This window comes from Limulus polyphemus, unplaced genomic scaffold, assembly GCF_000517525.1.
Source record: "Limulus polyphemus unplaced genomic scaffold, Limulus_polyphemus-2.1.2 Scaffold2636, whole genome shotgun sequence".
NCBI lineage: Eukaryota > Metazoa > Arthropoda > Merostomata > Xiphosura > Limulidae > Limulus > Limulus polyphemus.
In genome coordinates, this window is record NW_013668246.1 from 44,668 (window position 1) to 66,556 (window position 21,889).

The 21,889-nt window shown below is 31.1% G+C and overlaps 3 protein-coding genes across 3 annotated transcripts in view; 1 reads left to right on the forward strand and 2 right to left on the reverse strand.

Annotated features, from left to right (window-relative positions):
- The window catches only part of LOC106467501 (ribosome production factor 1-like), a 17,376-nt gene extending 8,093 nt beyond the window's left edge, over positions 1–9,283 (reverse strand). Inside the window, exons 1-6 of the mRNA XM_013927861.2 lie at positions 9,117–9,283; positions 6,566–6,622; positions 6,130–6,210; positions 1,924–2,019; positions 1,073–1,226; positions 686–768 (exon numbers count right to left, since the gene is read on the reverse strand). Coding sequence (XP_013783315.1) covers positions 686–768; positions 1,073–1,226; positions 1,924–2,019; positions 6,130–6,210; positions 6,566–6,622; positions 9,117–9,275 — 630 coding nt within the window. The 5' untranslated portion in view covers positions 9,276–9,283. The remainder of the gene's footprint in view (positions 1–685; positions 769–1,072; positions 1,227–1,923; positions 2,020–6,129; positions 6,211–6,565; positions 6,623–9,116) is intronic.
- Positions 9,284–10,793: 1,510 nt separating this feature from the next.
- LOC106467497 (5'-AMP-activated protein kinase catalytic subunit alpha-2-like) lies at positions 10,794–19,882 on the forward strand. Its single transcript, XM_022395696.1, has 16 exons — positions 10,794–10,902; positions 11,673–11,814; positions 12,139–12,232; positions 12,790–12,934; positions 13,833–13,920; positions 14,671–14,740; positions 15,609–15,657; positions 15,941–16,046; positions 16,273–16,378; positions 16,638–16,796; positions 17,193–17,223; positions 17,530–17,604; positions 18,168–18,238; positions 18,749–18,814; positions 19,081–19,171; positions 19,434–19,882. Exons 1-16 carry the CDS (start codon positions 10,794–10,796, stop codon positions 19,535–19,537), a joined length of 1,506 nt encoding a protein of 501 aa, XP_022251404.1. The 3' UTR covers positions 19,538–19,882.
- Positions 19,883–20,618: 736 nt separating this feature from the next.
- The window catches only part of LOC106467499 (probable 60S ribosomal protein L37-A), a 3,133-nt gene continuing 1,862 nt past the window's right edge, over positions 20,619–21,889 (reverse strand). The window contains exons 3-4 of the mRNA XM_022395699.1: positions 21,018–21,102; positions 20,619–20,753 (exon numbers count right to left, since the gene is read on the reverse strand). Of these exons, the coding sequence (XP_022251407.1) occupies positions 20,678–20,753; positions 21,018–21,102 (161 nt within the window). The 3' untranslated portion in view covers positions 20,619–20,677. The remainder of the gene's footprint in view (positions 20,754–21,017; positions 21,103–21,889) is intronic.

Here is a 21,889-nt window from a genome sequence, read left to right on the forward strand (position 1 = left end):
CAGGGATTCGAACCCGCGACCCTCAGATTGTGAGTCGAGTGCCTTAACCACCTGGCCATGACACAGTTGGTGAAATTATATTCATTCAAAATTATAACATTTTCATCACTTGAACGTTTCTGGAAATCATATATTTGAACAAACCCAAGTATGTAATGGCCAATCAAAAAAGTTTGGTATGAATCTATCTCATAAATCTGATACTACAGCTGAGAAATTAACTCAACAGAGCTGATTAACTATGAACATCAATTACACTGATTAGTTTCACATAAAATAATTGTTTTATCAAAAATTAGGGTTTCTGATTATTACTACTTTTAATTATTACAATTATGCAAGTAATCCAAATATCGCCATTTTGATTTCTCATTATTATTTTTGATTAATTCAAGGTTGTACAGCTTAATGGATTAGCGTCACAACTCATGAAAATAATAAACTAACTGAAATTAGTTATTCCAATTACTCCAACTATCCATGTCTGATTGATTACTTAAATATAATCGATTATGGAACCCAACAATTAATTGATTAGAAAATGTCACTGATCAACCACCTATACCTTATAGTAATATATTTTTAGCTTTATAACTACAATTCTAATGAATTAATGTATTATTTTAATAATTTATGCATTAATCTGAAAACAAAATACATACCTAAAAATTAAGAAGAAACTTACCTTAACTTCTCGACACAGTTTGGTGTTACTTATCTTAAAATGAGCCGTTGGTCCATCAGGAAGATGTACTAAGAGCATTCCATCTTGAACAATGTTAAGTCACTTTATAACATACTAATTAAAATTAAACTGTATTTAAAAACATGGTCAATATGTTAAATTAAACTCTATTTAAATACTTAGTCACTGTGTCAAAATTAAACTGTATTTAAAGACTTGATCAGTGTATTAAACCATTTAAAGACTTGGTCAGTGTGTCAAATTAAGCTGTATAAAGACTTGGTCAGTGTGTCAAAATATTCTTACATGGATTAAGCATGCTTGATGATATAAATAAAAGTTTACATAAAAACGACAAACACAAAAAAGAAAGCTGCAAAGGGATACTAGGATGTCTTCTGTCTTCATTTATTAGAACAATGTCTGAAAATCCTCGTTCTATAGCACCTTTAACCATCTTTTTGACACTTGCTCTGTTTCTCCACCGAAACTCAGCATTTGGAATGGTTTGTTTAAGCTCTCTACAAAAACGAATTGTTCTCTGAAATCAGAAAGACTTGAGTTCAGAGTACTTAAAAAAACACTTTTATTAGAAATTTTAGAATATAAAATATTGATCACAGATTTTGGCCAAGTCATCGTTCTCAGATTTCAGATCCCTAAATGCAAACAGAGTAAGTCAAGTTTTTAATGTTCTTCTCCAAACCTATGGATTATCAATCTTATGATCACTGGTAAGTAGATTTGAAACAAAACAAAAATTAATAAATAATTTGGAAGAAAAATGGTGTTTGTAAAAAAATAATATTGAGGTGTAGGTCGACTATTCCCGTTTGTAAATCGACTGCAAAATAAATAAATTATACAAATTATTACTTGTTCATAGTGATTATTTACACAGGGAATATTTCTAAATGTTTTAAGCAATTAGACTATAGCTGATAGAAAAAGTTATATATATTTCAACAATAAAAACAACATAAACAGAATAAGTTTGCTGTTTTAAAATTGTATTCAACTCATTGTGAGGTAAGAAGTATAAATTTTTTTCTTGTGTTTACCACCATTTTACACAGATCCAACAACAGGACAAAGCATTAAATACCTTTCGAACAGTTTCTGAAAATGTCACACTCATTATAGATTTTTCTTTTAAAAGAGGCAAGTATTTTGACATTTTTTAAAAACATTTCAGATTTTTTACTCAATGAGAAAATGTTTACCATTATGAGACTTACAGTGTGAGGGTTGTCACTCGAAGTTACTAAAACTTTTGGTACGTAATCTTTGTTAAAATATGCAGCCATCTCATCCATGGCTTCATCAAACTGTACCTAGTGAGGAAATATATATATATATATTATTTCAGATTTACTAATTAACATTTATGTAAAAAAACAATGAAACATTATACGACAAAAATACTCATCTTCTTGAAATTAATACCTAAGAGAAACTACAAAATAAATGAACATTGGCAGTATCTAGAGTAACTACATGATCATTAACGGCTCAAATTAACTCAACGTATATGATACTGAATAGTTCCAACTAAGAAAACATTTACTGACACCCTCCACGGAAACTTTTTTTCTTGTACTCCACATTTATCCTGTGACCCTCATATTACTTGAATATCTTCTTTGTATCCTACTCTTTCCACTCATCTAGAGCTGCTTTGAAATTAAAATCTTCTATAGCTGGCCCTTCTGCTGAAACAGTCATAAGGTCATCAACTCTCCCTGGTGCTTGGAGGTTTTAATGATATTCTGGACACTTGTTTTACAATCAACAGCATGACAGCTAACTTCAACAGGTGTGATTTAAGTTGATTAATCCTGTGGTACACGGAGCTTGTCTCTTTGGTAACCGGCATTAATACCCCGTTCTTTTACTTTTAACCACCCTATTATTGTTTTCTCTGGACCTACTATATATTCTGCTGTGCTTACACTCTCATCATGCTTATATTTTTGCACTTCCAAATCAGTTAATCAGAGTTTAAATTTTGCTATTAACCCAATCTGAAAGATCATTCTTTAACAGAAACATGATTGGTCTCATTCTAAGAATACCCATTTCATACATGATCTGAGAGTTATTCTGTGGGAACCTTTCATTGAGTTTTTTCCACACGTTTCTCTATAAATGTGCTTTTCAGTGCTTTAATGTTTCTTGCACCCCTAGATTTCACAGTGTGTCAAGAAAGGATTGATGTTCTTCAGTATCTTTACATTTGTTCAGTGATCACTATTTGTCTGGACTGCAGACGCATCCAAGTCCGTTTTATGGAAAACCAGGCACTTCTCATTGATAATAGGTGGTATGTATCTCAGCATGTATGTAGTGCCTGGTAGATCCACCTTACTTCATGTAATTCCTTTATCTTGATGTCATCTTCTTCTTCCAGTAGCTGCTGTGTCTCTTTCAACTTCTTACATCTATTTACTGAAGCCTTAAAGACATAGAACATTCCAGTCAATATCTCTGGATACTCTGTGAGACAGGCCTCGACAAATCCTGGGCACCAGGTCACCGTGGTGACTAGAAATTTCATCATGGCACCTAGTAGTTTCTCCCATTTTATTTGTGCATTGGGATATGCAAAATAGAACTCCAATCTAGAACAGTTCTGGACTCTTGGAAGTCCAAAACTATTTTTGCATTCTACGAGGCCAAAATCAAACTTTGTTTCTAGGATTTTAATGGTGGAATCGGCACTTCTTCATGTTTTTCAGGAACGAAACACTGCAGTCGTACAACATGTTACTAAGCTTGCTCAATTTTATTTTTCTTCTTTTTCTCAATTTAACCTATCAGTGCATGTGTTTAGGCTCAGGCAGTTAGTTCAGGCAATATTATCAAGTGGTTGTTCATGCCATGCAATTGTTCGCATGCACTCATTGCTGTGAAAGTAACTAAATATATGTAGTCCACATTTCTCACACAAACAGTAGTAATGTTAGGTTAGGCACACCTGGCTCCTGAGTTTTTGGACTGGTTCCTAGATCTAAAAATATTTCTCGAAGCCTTCTTTAAGATGAGGTATTTCACTAGCAGCCTGTGAGATGACTAATGCTAATCTGTGTGCAGTGCAATGATAATTCAAAACTAGAGGATTTTTCTTAGATGTCCAGTCACACCCTCTTTTACCCATCATAACTTTTGTGCCATCACTTCTAAATACATAAATCTTTGACATATGTACCTGTCTCTGTTTTAAACTTTATAAAATAGCTTTTGAGACTGTTGCCCCTGTCCCATCTCTAACCTAAACAGTTCTCACTAGCATGATACTTGGTTCGATTGTTTCTGGATTCAGCACATGAGCATATACTCAAAGTTTTTTCCATTCCAATGTCACAACACTTATCAGCTAATATGCTGATAACAAGTGAATGCTTCAGTTTTTTGTCAATATCACAACTCATCAGCTAATATGCTGATAACTAGTGAACGCTTCAGTTTTTTGTCAATGTCACAACTCATCAGCTAATATGCTGATAACTAGTGAACGCTTCAGTTTTTTGTCAATGTCACAACTCATCAGCTAATATGCTGATAACTAGTGAACTGCTTCAGTTTTCTTGGCAATGTCACAACTCATTAGCTAATATATTGATAACTAGTGAACATCAGTTTTTTGTCAATGTCACAACTCATCAGCTAATATGCTGATAACTAGTGAACGCTTCAGTTTTTTTGTCAATGTCACAACTCATCAGCTAATATGCTGATAACTAGTGAACGCTTCAGTTTTTTTGTCAATGTCACAACTCATCAGCTAATATGCTGATAACTAGTGAACACCAGTCTTTTGTCAATGTCACAACTCATCAGCTAATATGCTGATAACTAATGAACACCAGTTTTTGTCAATGTCACAACTCATCAGCTAATATACTGATAACTAGTGAACGCTTCAGTTTTTTGTCAATGTCGCAACTCATCAGCTAATATGCTGATAACTAGTGAACGCTTCAGTTCTTTGTCAATGTCACAACTCATCAGCTAATATGCTGATAACTAGTGAACGCTTCAGTTTTTTGTCAATGTCACAACTCATCAGCTAATATGCTGATAACTAGTGAACTCTTCAGTTATTTTGTCAATGTCGCAACACTTATCAGCTAATAGCAATTGAAGACAACATTCCATTGGCTATTGTCAACAGTGCATAAATAGCCTTCTCAGACATTTATTTTGTTCATATTAGGGACACGAAGTCCCTGTAGGAATGGTGCCATACCTTCACATTTAATTAGGGGTAAATCTTCTTTCACCAAGTAATACACAGTTTTCATACACTATTTTTCTTTATCACTCAAAATTTGTTTTACTTGTGTTTTGATAGCTTGTTTTAGTGGGATAATTTCCACACATAATTTGCGATCCCCTCCTGCAGCGGGCCTGGTCAATTTGCTGGTCCAAAAATTACAGGATCTTTTTACAAATGAATTCATATGGTTATATTCAATACACAGTTTACAAAACATCAAATTTTTTATCTAAGTCATATGTTAGCCAACAAAATTTTTCTAACAGGCATGCTGAAGCATTCGCTGGTCATGTTTACTTTCACTTTCCTGGACTGTAGAAGACAAGTTATTTTCAGAATCTTTTAGAGCCGTTACTTTATTTGTATTTCTCGTTTCACTTTCTGTAGATACTGCTGCAGTTTCCGAGTTTTATTTTGTTTATATTTTTTTGTGAAGAAATGAAGAATGTTTTGGACTTCAGGGAAGCCATTGTTATAGGAAAAAACTAGTGAAGTCGTTTGGTCCAACGAAATATGATGTCATGTAGTATTGGCACTCATGGGTTTTAACTCAAGTAGTTTACTGTGTTATTGCAAATGCACCGAAAAAGAATTAAATTTGTAAATATTTTTGAGGTCATTAGTGAGAAATACGAGCCATGACCACAAGGGAACATCCTGAAATTAACACTGTTAAAGGGTTATGTATGTTTCTTAGACTTCCTCTGATCAAAAATTTTCAGGGACTTGCATTATCCCCTAGAAGCCTACTCAGTGTTTTTCTAGCGACTGAACTAATGACATGGAAAAGTAAACAACTTCAACTTATTTGTACTTTTGTCACCTGATGATGCCAGTTTATCAGTAATAAATTGTCAAGTGTCATTACACTGTTGTTTTTACTACGTAGTACTGCCAATTTTCATTTATACCAATCTTTTAAAACAAGAAAATTATCCAGTAAACCTGTCTAAAAATTTGCAGTAGTTCTTAAAAAAAATGGTATTACTATTTTGATGTTTATCAAACTGTTCAATATATGTCACATAGAAATAATATTTCAGAATTTTGTGCCAATAATAATAAAAATAATTTTACAGGATTTTAAAAAAATAAAACTGCTCAATCACAGATACTTAGTCATTAAATTTTACATTTAAATAGCTTTCAATTCATAAACACTTACTTCTTCATCTTGAGGGTCAACCATTGCATCATCAGGTTCTCGAGTGTTTTCAATGGTCTTTGGAACTTTCTTTGGTGGAGCCTTAAAAGAAATCAGTAAATATAAAGACAAGTATACTACATGCATCTTCAAAACATTATTAATTCTAAGAACTTATGATTTAAAGTAAAGACAAATTTAAAAATATCATCAACCACATCCCAGCGGCTCTATCCAATGCCAATGAGGCCTTTTGATGAGTACCAGAGCTCATTTGGCCAAATGGGATACGACAGATGTAGCAGTGGTCAAGATGCTATCGATATCATACAGATGACTTCAAATTCAAACAGTGAATAATTTGAATAGCAAACCTTTCAAAATTATAAATACAAATATATTTATAAATAAAATAGATTAGTTGTTTATATAACCAAGTTATCAATAAATTACTTACAGAATCTCCAAGAGCTTTTGCTTCCTTCAGTCTTTTCTTTCTTGCAATTCTTTTCAGCTGCATAAATATACTGACATTATTATATACATTTATGAGAAATGCATCAAAATATTGTTGAAGATGTTTAGAATAAAATAATGTGATATCTTATAAGCATTATTTTAATGAAATCATTAGGAATAACGTAACTTCACCTTAGTCAGCATTTCTACCACATAAACATTTTGGTAAATTCTTTATTAACATTACTTTATATTCAAATATTTTATAAACCATAATAGTTACAGTATGTTTATGTGTGTGTGTATCAATATACTATAATAATTGAGAAGCAGTGAAAAACATCACAATTATAACAGACAAAACAATGTGATGAAAGTTGAACTGAAGAAAACTAATATATGGTGATGGAATTTAGAATTTTTTTTAATGTACCATAATAACTGCTAACTTTAATAAAGGTGAAATATTAACATAACATAATATAATATTTTGGGACAACATGGGACCTATTTGTCCATCTCGGCTGTTCCATCCTCAAAACTAAATTAAAATAAAAAAATTTAAACACGGCCCTTTCCATTCATATACTTATCAAGCTTTTTCTTAACTTCACTTAAATTTACTGCCTCTACAACATCTGAAGGCAATCTATTCCAAAGGCCAACCACTCCGTTAGAAAAATAAAACTGTCTTAGTTGAAGATGACTCCTACTTTGCCAAAATTTATATTTGTGTCGCCTAGTCCTACTATTCTCATTGTTAAATATAAAAAAAGATGATACATCAACACTATCAATTCCCTTTACAATCTTAAACACCTCTGTCAGAACCCCACTAACTCTTCTTTTATCAAGAGAAAACAATTTGAGAGATTTCAGCCTATCGTCATATGACAACCCCTCCATCCCAGGCACCATTCTAGTAACCCATCTCTGAATGCTTTCCAACAATTCAATGTCCTTCTCAAGGTAAGGAGCCCAAGACTGAACACAATATTCCAAAAGTGGCCTAACCAGTGACCTGTAATGAAAGTTTAACCTCTTTAGACTTGTATTCAATATTTCTAGAGATACAACCTAAAATCCTATTTGCCTTACCACTAGCAACAGCACATTGCTTGGATGGCTTTAGAAACTGATCAACTATTACACCAAGATCCCTTTCCTTCATAACACTATTAAGGTTATTCCCATCCAAATTATACTTATAATTCAAAGTATGATAACCCACATGCATTGTCTTGCATTTATTATAATTAAAACCCATCTGCCATTTATTTACCCAACTCACTAAATGATCTAAACCCTTTTGTAAATCAGCAACATCCTCTTCACAGCTAGCAACACCCAAGACCTTAATATAATTTGCAAATTTAAGTCATTTATTGACTATCCCTTCATCTACGTCATTGATATACATCAAAAAATGCAAATGTCCTAAGACTGAGCCCTAGGGTACCCCACTTGTAACATTAATACAATTTGACTGAACTTATTTGTAACAACCCTCTGCTTACTTCCATCCAGCCACTCTTCTATCCAATTTGCTAACTTATCCACCACACCTATAGAGCTAGATTTTTACAAGCTTTTTATGTGGCACCTTGTCAAATGCTTTCTGAAAATACAGATATACCAAATCTACACCTTACCCTTATCTACATAAGCAGTAACCTTTTCAAAGAATGTTACAAGATTTTCCCCTAGTGAAACCATGCTGACTATCCAACAAAATTCTAAACTTTGTTAAATGACTTTACAAGGCATTTTATAACAGACTTTCTAAATATTTCCCCAAAACTGATGTAAGACTAATGGGTCTATAATTACTGGGACAATTTTTATAACCTCCCTTGAAAAGAGGAATTACATTAGCTAATTTCCAATCCTCTGGTACCTGCCCACTATTCAAGGACTGAGAAAAAATAGTAGTAAGTGACTCACACACCCAATCTTTAACCTCCTTCGAAACCCTTGGGGAAATATTATCTGGTCTAAGAGCCTTATCATTTTCTAAACTTCCCAATTTTTTCTTAACCAGCTCAGAATTAATGCAGTAATTTTGTTGGAGGATCTCGTTTCCATTTATCAACTGATCAAGAGTGAAATACTGCTTAAGAATCTTCATTAGTAAAAATTCGAAGAAAAAGTAAAATTTAGTAACCCAGCCATATCATAATCATCAGATATTAGCCTTCTTTTAAAATCCCTATCCTAACACTTTGTTTCCCAATTGATATCAATACCGTTAATATTATAAAGGAAAACTCTTTTATCACTCAGTATCAGTCTATGCTTAGTACTTCAGTTGAACCTGTCCAGTTCATTTCTGATATTTTATACTGAAAAACTTTAGTGATGCAATCTACTTTATTGGATTTGGAAATACTCGCTTCACTTCTGGACCAGACAAAGTTTCAAGTGTTAGTCCGAAAATACTAGAATAAATTACATTGTATCCTGTACATGGTATAGTGATAGGCCTAAATTAAAGGTTTAACCCTAAAATTTTTAAGTATAACTTAGCTTATAATTCAAATTTTACATACTCTTTGTTTTTCTTTCTTCAATTTTACATATTCAGTCATTCTTCTCATTTTGTTTCTAATTTTCGATATATTTGTTTTTGGTAGAGATGTATCCGGCTCTTCAAAATCTGCATTTTTAACACTTTCCGGCACATTACTATCACCTGAAGAAAACGCCATTTTTCTCTGTTCAATAACAGCGTCACCTCATAATTATAACTTTAGATAATTTTATATGTAGTTTAAAAATTGTAATTTCTATTAATTAAGTATAATATCTTGTCCGATATATTCTGTGAAAACAAAATAATAGCGTTAAAAGTCATTAGTCCTCATATTATATTTCAATGAATCAAGAGAAGGTTCGGGACATAAATCGTTAATTTGCTTGAAATCACGATTTAGTTACTGATGTGATTTTAATGATATTAGTTGTTTTCTGTATAAATTACTCCTCAAAACCTTGATAATATCAAAGGTACATAAAACAACCTAAATCCCATTGACAGTGGTTTTTGCTTTGCGTCCATTCTTGAATCGAGGAATACAATAATTTATTTGATGTACACACTTTATCGGAACTTATAATTAAAAACAGAAGTTAGAGGATTTGGAACTGGTGGATCTAACATTTGACCAAGCGGTGGAGACCGCTAATGACAGAGGCAGATGGCGAGGTCTCTCTGACCAATGTTCCCAACGGAACGGGAGGAACTAAGACTAAGAGCACAAAACAACTCATCAAGTATTATTTTTGTGCTAGTGCTGTGTAGAGTATTAAATCACTACGTCCTAAAATTATCATCATGAAACAGCAACAAGAACAACAACACTGGAAAAAAGAAAGCTGTACAGTATAAACTATTTATTGTTTCATTGCTCGTGCCCTTAATACATAAACGAGTTATTAAACAATTTTCCTTGTCTAGTATTAAAAAAAAACGCAAAAAATACTAAGATTTGAGATAATATCTATACATACATCCTAAAAAATAATATAAAAATAGATTTTATTTTTATTCTTTTATTATATGAATTTGTGCCAAATTGATAGAAAGATTAACATAAAACACATTAATAAGATCCAACAATGGAATTTGTATTTCGTCGATAGTCTATAACTTTTGTCGTATTTTATTTAACTTCTTATTCTAATTACATTTAAAGGCTAACATAAGTGTATTTTACCTATAAAGAAGCGTTAACATAAAGTTATTTGCTCTATTTGATGACACGTTAAAGTTAAGTTTCATTCTACTATCTTAAGATTTCACAATAAAATTCAGATTTGTTATTATTTTTTTAATTTTCAGTGATGAATGAAGGATGGAAAAAATTTACAATGAAGACGACAAACAACTTGAAATGAATGCCTTTTTCAACGTCTTTTAACCTGTGGAATTCACATCTTGCTCATTTGTTGTACCTCAATGAGAATAATGTGTTCCCACTCATTGTAGACGGCGTTATTATGATTAACAATAGATAATCTGAAATCCAATTATTAAACATTTATTTTGAAAAATAAAGTTCGTTTTAATATTTTATTTAATTCGTATTAAAATTAGTATTTGGAACGCAAAAGTATAAAAATAATTTAATATAGTATTAATGCATTGAGGCTAATATTTGTCGTATATATATCGGCGGATATGATAATATTCTTTTATGCTTGTCTCATTCATTAAGGAAGCGAAAATGGCAGAGAAAGGTCGTCGTTCAGGTGGTTTGGAACAACCGGTGGTGAAAATCGGTCTTTACGTACTTCGAGAGACTCTTGGTTTTGGGTCATTTGGTAAAGTAAAGAGTAAGTGAAAATTAATTAGTTTCATGTTGCTGTTTTTTTTTTTCTTACGAATTACATGGTGTAATTTTAGTTTTTTTAAGTTGTACTTGTAATGTCATTGATGTAAAATTCAAAAATCACTTAAAATTTTAAATGTGTGTTTAAATTATTTCGTTTTTCACGGAAAAAAAAATTGAATACTGACAAAAAAAAAAAAATTAAAAAGGGCGGGCGGGGGTACCGTAGTTACTTCTCGCGTACTTAATACTATATTATAGTACATAATATATATATATATATATATATTTTTCTTTCGGTTATTTATTCAATGTTCTTACGAATAAGTCGAAACTTGAATCAACAATTAATAAATTAAATGTACTTCTTATCTTTTACAAATATAAATTATCAATAAGATTCACTGTTAAATCTAACCGGTAATACAAACCAAACGTAGTTTTACTCTCGGGTTGTAATTTGCTTTAGCAGTTAGTTTTTGAAACACGTATTTAGCTGCTATTATCTGTACGCTAATGCTAAAACTATAAAGTAAAACTGTCATTTAATGTTCGTAATTAAGCTTTTTAAAGTAGTTTAGGATATCTACATTTGTAGTCTCATTCTACGGTCAAAAGTAAGTATTAATTTTTTAAAATTCCTAATATACAGCTGAATATTTAATATGTAATTAAAGTGCTGTACACTAAATATTGTCAAGTTGCATAAATCTTATATTTCGGGGTAAGTTGTAAATACTTAATGCCTGTCAGTTAACTTTTTCTCTACTATAGTTGCTGAACACGAGATCACTGGTCATAAAGTAGCTGTTAAGATCCTTAACCGGCGGAAAATAAAACTTCTTGAGGTTGCCGAGAAGATTGGGAAAGAAATCAATAATCTCAAACTTTTTCGTCATCCTCACATTATCAAACTGTAAGTAATTTGTTTTCCACCCTTTTTTAACATTTATCTATGGACGGTACATCGTGTAACATGGTTTTCTAAAATGTATAATTATTACACGTGAATGTACATCGGAAGTCAAGACTTAACTAAAAAATAAAAACAACGTAATTATTTCCTTAAACAAGAATATTACCACTTCTTTGGTTTAAAATTCACTTGTCCTTTCATTCATAGCCAAGGTGATTTAGCGTTGTCATTCTTAAAGTTCTCTTTAAAAATTAGTTTTTAACATCGTATGGTTAATCTGTTGCTTTTGTTTGTGCTCTTCTGGATTAACTTCTTTCTCTGCAGGCACCAGGTGATTAGTACTCCAATGGATATATTTATGATCATGGAATATGTTCCAGGTGGTGAACTTTTTGAATATATTAAGAAGCGTGGAAAAGTAAGTTTAGAAACTTTTAATATTGCTATGACTTGTTGTCTGGATCCTTGTACATTCTTTAATAACAACGTAAAAAGTAACTTTCTAAGCAGCAACAACCTTATTTCTTCAAATTCCATGGCAGGTGTAACCTTCATTCATTAATAAGCTTAACTTCTCAAAATAAGTTATGCCTAAACAGGAAATTACATTTGATTTCTTTGTCAGAATATAACTAAACACTGACTAGTAGGAAGAAACAAACTGAACTGTATGAAATGATTCTCCCTAAAAAATGCTAATTCAGTGTATTCTAACTCATTTTCTATATGTTTAAAATTGTTTTTCTAAACTGTAAAAAATTCCACACATTAAAGCCATACTCATTATTCATGTTTTCCTATATCCTTTTCATAAGTTAAAGGCTTAGACTTCCTCCATTTGCATATCAAAGCAGGCTATAAGTTAACAAAGCTGTAACAATAGTACTTAATTACTGACCCCTTTCTCTTTAAATATTTTAATACCATTTGTTCCTTAAGGATGCATGACAAAGATTTTTGGTAATCTGTTTACAGCTAAAGGAGTCAGAGGCTCGTAGGTTCTTCCAGCAGATAATTTCTGGAGTTGATTACTGTCACAGACACATGATTGTACATAGAGATTTGAAACCAGAAAATCTCTTGTTAGATAACAATCTTAATGTGAAGATTGCAGATTTTGGTAAGTTGGTATAACTTCTGTTTAACTGGTTGAATGGAATTGCTTTTCTCTACAACTTTAGTTTAAGGCATTTGAATGACAAAAATTACTACTGACTTCACCTAATTCCTTAAACATTAGATTAACGGATATTTTAATACTTCATGTACAATATATGAAACAAATGTTACATCAAACCACATACTGTACTTCTAGAAGTTAGCTAATCTCTATTTGATTAAGAACCTAATTTTGAAATTATTTGTTGTAACAATATCCATGTACTCTTGAGATGACTGACCACCTAGAACAACAGCACTGTCTCTAAGATGCTGATTATAAAGGTTTCACTTGCATTAATAAAATGATTGTTTGTAAGTATGGAAAATAAGTGTACAGTAGATGTTAGTTCATTAAACAATATTTCACTGAAACATAAATAACTAAAATAAACCAAGTTCAGCAAATGTTATGCAAAAGAAAAACCAACCACACTAGTGTACAATGTAAAATTTATCTATATTAATGCAATGAATATTGAACTTTATTACGTTTCTGGAGATCTGAATCAAAATGTATGCACTGACACAACATGGGGTTTATACATTTTTTGTTGTTGTTTATCCTGTATGGTATCCCATACTTCTAGATTACCTACACTAGCAATCATTTTAAATAAATGTACTCAAGAAGGATAAAGACTAAACAAGTACAAAACTCTTTACTATGTACTTAGTTTAGGATGTGATAATACAGACGGATATATTAAATCTACTTTCTGAATCTAGCAGAAATAACTTAATGTTAACGAACTTTGACAAATATACCTAGTACTTGTTTAGACTTTTTCGTCAGTTGTTCATAAAATTGGGATAAATGTGTAATTATGTAAACTTTACATTCTAGTTTTTCTTGATAGGCCTCTCAAACATGATGCTCGATGGAGAGTTTCTACGAACTAGCTGTGGATCACCAAACTATGCATCTCCTGAGGTTGTGTCTGGGATGTGAGTAGAACTTCTCTTGTAAAAGATTTCAAGTAATTTAAAAAAAACAACAACTTTGTTATATGGACATAAAGTGTGTCATAAAGATACATTGTATGCTTTTCACATGTGGGTGGAGGAAAAAGAAAATATTGGAGCTAGACTTTAACACAACAGAATAAGGTTTACCTCATTCATTCATGTCTTGTGTTAATAATTTAAATTGCAACTTTACATCAACTTTATGAAAAGTTTCCTTATTTATTTTTTAATCCACCTTGTGCTTTAGTTGAATGGCTTGATCTTGTTACTAAATAGTATTTCTGTATTCACTTATAATTTACTTTATACGACACTAGGCTTAGATTATCCTTCTAATTCAAGTTAATATGAGAAATTAACTGTCACTAGAATATTTTTCACTTAGTCTCCATTTAATAAGATTAAACAAACTTGTGTAAACTAAGTTGTCTCACTGTAGCTTCCATAAAATTGTCATTAGTAATGCTTGGAGATGGCTTGAATGGGTAATGAAGAAAAACTTTTAGTTTAACATAACAGTAAATGTACAACGTTTCAACAAGGTTTTGTCATCATTAAGTTATGTTAAACTTGTATTAAAGTTTTTCTTCATTACCCATTCAAGCCGCCTCCAAGCATTATTAGTCTCAAAGTGGGTTCCTCGTCATCTAAATTGAAATTGTAATTAGGTCACTGAAGTAGAATGAATCTTTCTTTGAAAACATTTGAGTTTAATCTTCCACATAACAGGTTATATGCCGGTCCAGAAGTTGACATCTGGAGTTGTGGAATTATTCTTTATGCTCTTCTCTGTGGAATGGTATGAAAGTGATCTTTTTAAAATCTTTATTTCATTAAAATATTTTAACAAATTTCTTAAATATTAGCAGTCATTTTTGTTAAACCATTTTCTTGTGTTTTCTAATGATCAAATTAGATTCCCACTGCATTAAATCGTCAGCCATAATCAGTAAGTTTACCTAAATCAAACTTCTAAAATAACTAGATACTTTTCTTAAATAATTATCTAATACTACTCATGTTACTGTAATTCAGTTGAACTTACTTACTATGAATACCACTAATGATTATTTCATAACACCTATTTTTAAATACATATCTACTTACATGAATATAATATCTATCTACAATATTGTAATTTTTTTTCTACCTGTAATTGGTTAGCCCAACTACTAAATTTGTAATTAATGTTGATTGGTGGAACCTATTAACGGATTATATTTAACTAATTTATGTTATTCTCTCATCACATTGGATAGCTATTTTAATATTTAACCCATTCACTACAGCTGGGACATATTTCCCAGAGCACTGGAAAATATTCTGCAGTCAATGGGTTGAACAACTTTAATTAAAACTGAGAAATTATAAGTGTAATATTCTAATTATCTACTTAGCAATAGTAAATTAAAATTGGTAGTCGCCCAATTAAAATAAATGGATATAACAAATTAAGTGTCCCAGTTGAGGTTAAACAATTATTAATAAATAGAAGGTTATTACAAAATTTCTTTTACAATTCGTTTATAACTATATAAACTAGATAACTATTGTTACTCAAAGATGAACCTAATTATATCCTAGCTGTGATTTTTAACATCAAACAAATTTTCTTAGTAAACTGTTTTTAATAAAACAAACTGTACTGTAACTTTTGATATTTTCAGCTTCCATTTGATGACCAATATCTTCCAGCCCTCTTCCAAAAAATAAAATGTAAGTTAGTTTATTTTGATAACCAAACTTCCCTTAATATTGGTATATTTAAATGTTATTTTATTTTTCGACTTTTGATGACCATAGTCTTAAGCCTAATTTCTCCTTAGTTTTCAAATTAATTTTTCTAGTTATTAACTTAAAATCTGGTCTACTGTCTCTGTTAACTTTGAATTTATCAAATCTACTCTTCCTGGTTTTGAATGTCATGCTGCTAGTTGCATCTCCCTGTTCCTGGCTATCTCAAATATGTTTTAAACTATAATCTTGTGTATTGGTTTAGCTGGAGTCTTCACGATTCCTGACTATCTCAACAAACCTGTTGTCAACCTGTTATGTTGCATGCTGACTGTGGATCCTATGCAAAGAATAAAAATGGAAGATATAAAGTAAATAAAATTTCTAGTTTAAATCAATATAATAACATAACTTGCTGCAGTGTTATTATCTTAAACTAAAGGAGTTATGTTTACTACTAAATTTTGATCCTAAAATACTGTACTTCAATATTTGACACATTTACTTGGATACAACTTTGTTAATCTTTACAAGATTTAACTACTAAATGAATGTATATTTCTTAACACCATTCTTAATTTTATGGAATCTTTGCAGAAACCATGATTGGTTCAAGAAGGACCTTCCTCCATACTTATTTCCTTCACCCATTTCAACTGATGCTTCAATTATAGACACGTATGCTGTCTCTGAAGTTTGTGAGGTAATAAATTGTTTGTTATTGTGGAAACATAACCATTTTTTTTTCTACATCATTTCATGAGGTAAAGATTTACATTATCTACTGTGAAATTTTGCCAGAAATACGTAAATCTCAAAAATAAAATGGTTGAATAGAAATCCATTAAATTACTCTAACTGCTTATTTATATATTTTTTTTTCAAAACTGATTAACATTTTGCTTTTGCTAACAAAATTCTGTTTTCTTTCATTATCCTTTATTTATTTATTTATTTTTTAGAAATTTGGGGTTCAAGAAAGAGAAGTACATTCTTCTTTGTTGAGCACAGATCCACATGATGAACTTGCTGTTGCCTATCACTTATTCAAAGACAACAAACAGTTTGAATCAAGACCTAATTTGAAAGATTTCTACTTGCCCACAAGCCCAATGTCAGAAGTAAGTAAGAAAAAAAAAAAACCCTAAGATTTTCAAACTCATGTTTGTTTTGTTTGTTTGTTCTCGAATTTTGCCCAAAGCTACACGAGGGCTATCTGCACTAGCCGTCCCTAATTTAGCAAGGAAAGAGTCGAGGTAAGGCAGTTAATCATCACCACTCACCACCAACTCTTACTAATGAATAGTGGGACTTGCCATCACATTATAAAGCTCCCATGGCTGAAAGGGCGAGCTTGTTTGGTTGGACAAGGGTTCGAACCCATGATACAAAAATTGTTAGTCAAGTGCCCTATCCACTTATCAGGTCCTAACTCTTACTTGCATTGCTTCTGTAGTTTAATGTGTAAAACTAACATTCCTTAAATGATAATAACAAAAAAATCTTCTCTTTTGCAGGGTGATAAACCTCATCCAGAACAATTAAAAGGTGATTTATTTTCCTTTATGTATAAATAACTGAATATAGAACTTTATTTTAGAACATTTAGTTTTTAGGAATTTATTTTTAGTTCATTAAAAATATTTCTTCTACCTTTATAAATTGTACAAATCTCTGCTCTTTTCTTCCTTCACAAGTCTTTTGTTTGTAGTATGTTATTTATTATAACTTAATACAATTTAACTAAACCAGCTAAAGATCTAAACAACGGGGAACTATAACTGTAGATCCGTCCATGACTGAATGATATCTCTACTCTTTAAATATAAAATGTAATTCTTAGTCTATTTCCAGGACGTCATCGTTGCCAAAGTGGTCCAGTTGGGAGCACTACAGATAAAACTTCAAAAAAAGGGAAATGGCATCTTGGTGAGAAGAATCATGTGTACATCACGTATAATCAGACTGCATTAAAACTGACCTTCAACACTTAAGTTGTGCCTGTTCCATTCCACCCATTCTCTCCCACCAACTTACATTTACCTTTTATAGTTCTTAATCATATGTTAGATTTTCAAGGAACCATATTTTCCCATAATGCCTCAAATGAACAATATTTTCCTCTTGTACTTACCCCCTTTTAAAGCTGTTTCTTATACTGAGTAGCTTAGGTCTTCCTTAACAATTTTTTTTTACTGAAATGGAATGAAAGATATTTAATTAAATCTTGACATACAGTTTTACAACAAAAGTAGTAAACTTTAAACATTTCTGAACCTTTAATGGAGTTAAAGTAACTTTATTAAGTGCTTTTCTCATTTATTAAGTTTCAAATCATAAAACTTAAGTAAACACATCTTAATACTGTATTTTTTAGACTTTATATGAAATTAATTCTAATTTTTACTTAAATCATTATCTATCCCCTGTCTCTGACTAGTTTTCAAGCAAACACATGAACTTACCCTATTAACAGGACTTCTGAATTTCAGGTATCAGATCACGAAGCAAACCTTTGCACATTATGAATGAAGTGTTTCAGGCCATGAAGGCTTTGGATATGGTAAGATTGTTTCTCAACTTTCCATAAAGTTGAACTTCTTATGAAATTAAGTATAGAGCAAAATCTACATAAACTGTTAGAATACCACTTACTGTAAGTGGAGCAAATTTTTACTAGGAATGTTTCAGAATTTTAAGTTCTGTAACTCAAAACCACACTGCTATAATTCAATTTTCTTTCTTTCTCAAGTCTGATTTCAATATAAACTGTAAATATGCATGATGTAAGAACAATTTAACAATGCCCCTCCCCCCTTTAAACATGTGTTTTGGGCTTTCTTGTAAAAAGTTTATGCTTTTTATTTTCTATCTGATAAAACTTCATAATACAAAATAATGAATTGGAAGTAAAGATTAATTTTATAGTATTAAATTTTTTTTAGACAATTACATGTAGTTTTATTTAAAACAGTTCACACCCTAATGCCATTAGTTTGGATTTTTTTGTTGTTGTAACGAAAGTGCTTTCACTACAAAAATTTCGTAAACACCTTGCATGCATATCTTGCAGGAATGGCAGATCATCTCCCCTTTCTCTGTCCGTGTTCGTAAACTACATCAGTCAACTTCAAAATATGTGAGTTCACTCTATTTTCAGTCTTAAAAACCTTTGAATCGCTTAAACAAAACCAGTATTTTGTAAGCTCATGTACACCGTGATTAGGATGTTTTAACTTTAGATAGATGTGTTTGACATGCATATAATATCTTAGTATGTCTGAAGTAAGTTCATAGGGAATTTAACTTCTTTGCTGAGAATAACATTTTCTCCATTTGTATTCTTAGTCTTAACTTCAATTTTTTCTTTCAAAGAGTTCCATAATAAATTAATCTTTATAACAGGTAAAGATGAACCTTCAGTTATACCTAGTCGATTATAACAGTTGCCTACTAGACTTCAAATCTTTCGACGCTGACGAGAATGTGAACAAAAGTAAGTGGTTCCATTAAGCACGTTGGAATTTTTTTTTGCTAACCTGTAGTAACTTAATTACAATTTTTTTTTTTTTATTCAATAAGTACATGATCATATAAAATATTAATAAGGTGGTGAATATAAATAGTGTAATAATGAATTTTATGTCTTTAAACTTTTAACTGAAACTGTTAAAACATTAAGTTCTTTTCGATATTCTATTGTCTGAAATAAAATTAACAAAGTTCTATCAGTAACCATTAATAAACACTTTTTCCAGGTCAATCAGCCACTCCTACCAAGTCCCCTCCTACTAACGAGAGTCGCCATGTTATACACTTCTTTGAGTTGTGTAGCTATCTCATTGCAAAACTTGCTTGCTGATAACCTTACCATCTTAAGGACACATTTAATCAAATTCCAGGAACTCTTGAGCAGTTAACGTTTTTTGTACGAACTACTTGCTATAAACCACTTCCTACAACAGAAGGAACTGTTTTTGTGGGAATTTTGGAGAATATAGCTGATTAATTGCAGATGAGTTTTGATTTCAAATGAAAGAAATCAAATACAAGTCAATGTTAAAACTGCTTGCTGAAATAATAAGTTGTCACGTTTAATTTACCTCAAGTACTAAGATTTCTAAGTTCTGAACACTTCGTAACTTATTTTAACATTTTGTATTCTATTTACACAGTGAAGCAGGCAACCAATGTTAAATTTTAATTAAGGCCTAGTTTTTAGTTATAGAACAAAATTATTTTATATAATAGTGTTATACAAAACATCTAATTATATAGTGTTATTATTGTAAAAATACTTTCCTAACATTTAGTTTCAGTTTTATTTGTATATATGAAGCAAATAAAATAACAGATGAAAAAAAGTAGGCTGGGTGTGACTTCATACTTTGTATAAAGAACATTAGTAACATAAATATGAAAAATTGAAATATTTTTAAACCACCAAAGATTAATCTACATGAACATTTTATATCTAAAACTCCATTTACTTTTCACTTCAAGGTGCCCTTCAGTGAAACACTAACCTTATCTTGTATTTAATGTTTTTTTCATGCTTAATACAGTTAAAGTGCCCAGATAGTTCATGATGTGCCATTATACATGTTAATTATTGTTATCTAATATCAACATTCAGTATAAGTAGTAATTTATATCAGACTAGGTTAAACTTCCTACCAATAAATTTAAAAGGATGGGGGTCACTAATTCAATTGAAATCTTAATTAAACCTGGTCTCATCTATGTTAAACTTAAACATAATTAGACAGAAATAAGTCTCATTTCAAGACTGAATGTTTGAACTAAACATTGTGTGGTGATTCGATACCTCTGGCCCTCCTGTAAGCCCTTTACATAAAGGTTATGGCTAATACTGCCCTAATGAGGGGAACTCTCAATTTTTAATCCAATGCATCTGAATGAAACAAATGATAAACCAGAAATTTAGAATCTGGAAAGTTTTTATTTTTGAATATCAAATCTACATTTTGAAGGTTCCATGTTATGCAGATGGAGTTGTAGGAGCAGCGGCTGCACGCTTCAGTGTTTTCGGTTTTATTCCTTCCTTGAACCCATTCCTAAGAAGAAAAGACTTTTGTGAAAACATACTTTGCTAATCAGCCAAAAAACTAACATTCGTTACTTTCATGCTGTAACTTTAAAAGAAACATCATGATAAACTTAATTCCACGAATAAGATGAACCCCTGTATTGTTTCCTAATGGTTATAGATCTAAATAGAAATAATGCAATGATTCAGAAAGCAGTAACTAAATAGTTCCTTAACTATTGTAATATGTTTGCTAGCAATAAGTAATTCAATACAAAGAAAAAATTCAAACCTAAATCTCTGCCAAACTTTTTTGAGATGGCGTAGTCTTCCAGTTCCAGTGGTGTTCCTTCTTTTGCCTTTAACACTCCAGTTGTCTGTAAAAACAAATATTATGAGGTACCAACAGTAACACTGTAAAATTAAAGTCAGAAGCCATAACAATCAAAGTATTGTTATCTTATTTCACTGATCTATAGTTCTTATTTCCAGTCTTTGTTTTTTGTACAACAAAAAATCTTGACAAACTCTGGAACTATTTTACATTATAACAAAGACACCTGAATTAAATACTTACAATGTCTTTTCTTCTTATCTGGATAACCACACTGAGCACATCTGGACTTCTGAATGTGGTAACTACTGCGTCCACAACGACGACATAAGGTGTGTGTCTTGTTGTGCCGTTTACCAAAACTTGAAGTTCCTTTAGTCTGTTTACATGTGGAGAGTAAAAACAGAATTTTTCATACACTATTTGAACTCAAAAATTAATGGTTTTTTTTCCCTCAAATTGGTTACTAATCATAATTGATTATTCAGTAATATAGAAATGATAAAGATGACCTCTGGTCATTGATTAAAAAGATGTAACTTTTCTTATTCATGAACTATTATATACATTATCAGTGAAATATCCTGTAACTCTATAGCTCAAAACTGTTAAATAATTTTGCCAAAAACCAAATTTGAAAGTGGGCTTCTAAAGATTAAATATATCATAAATAAGTTTAAAAACATATTTCAACCCATCAAAATAAAGTTATGAATAACACCTTTCAGCTGAAGAATTTCATTATCCATAAACTTCTAATCTAATAAAACCAAAACTATAACAACCAACACTAGTGCATGGCGTAATTGTGGTTAATAAACAATGAATTG

What these genes read in the sequence shown, in the direction of transcription:
- LOC106467497 (XM_022395696.1), top strand. Translation starts at nt 10,794, where the DNA reads ATGGCAGAGAAAGGTCGTCGTTCAGGTGGTTTGGAACAACCGGTGGTG. An exon ending in ATATTAAGAAGCGTGGAAAA is followed by an intron (nt 12,233 to 12,789) that starts GTAAGTTTAGAA and finishes ATCTGTTTACAG; the next exon opens with CTAAAGGAGTCAGAGGCTCG. An exon ending in CCACAAGCCCAATGTCAGAA is followed by an intron (nt 16,797 to 17,192) that starts GTAAGTAAGAAA and finishes TCTCTTTTGCAG; the next exon opens with GGTGATAAACCTCATCCAGA.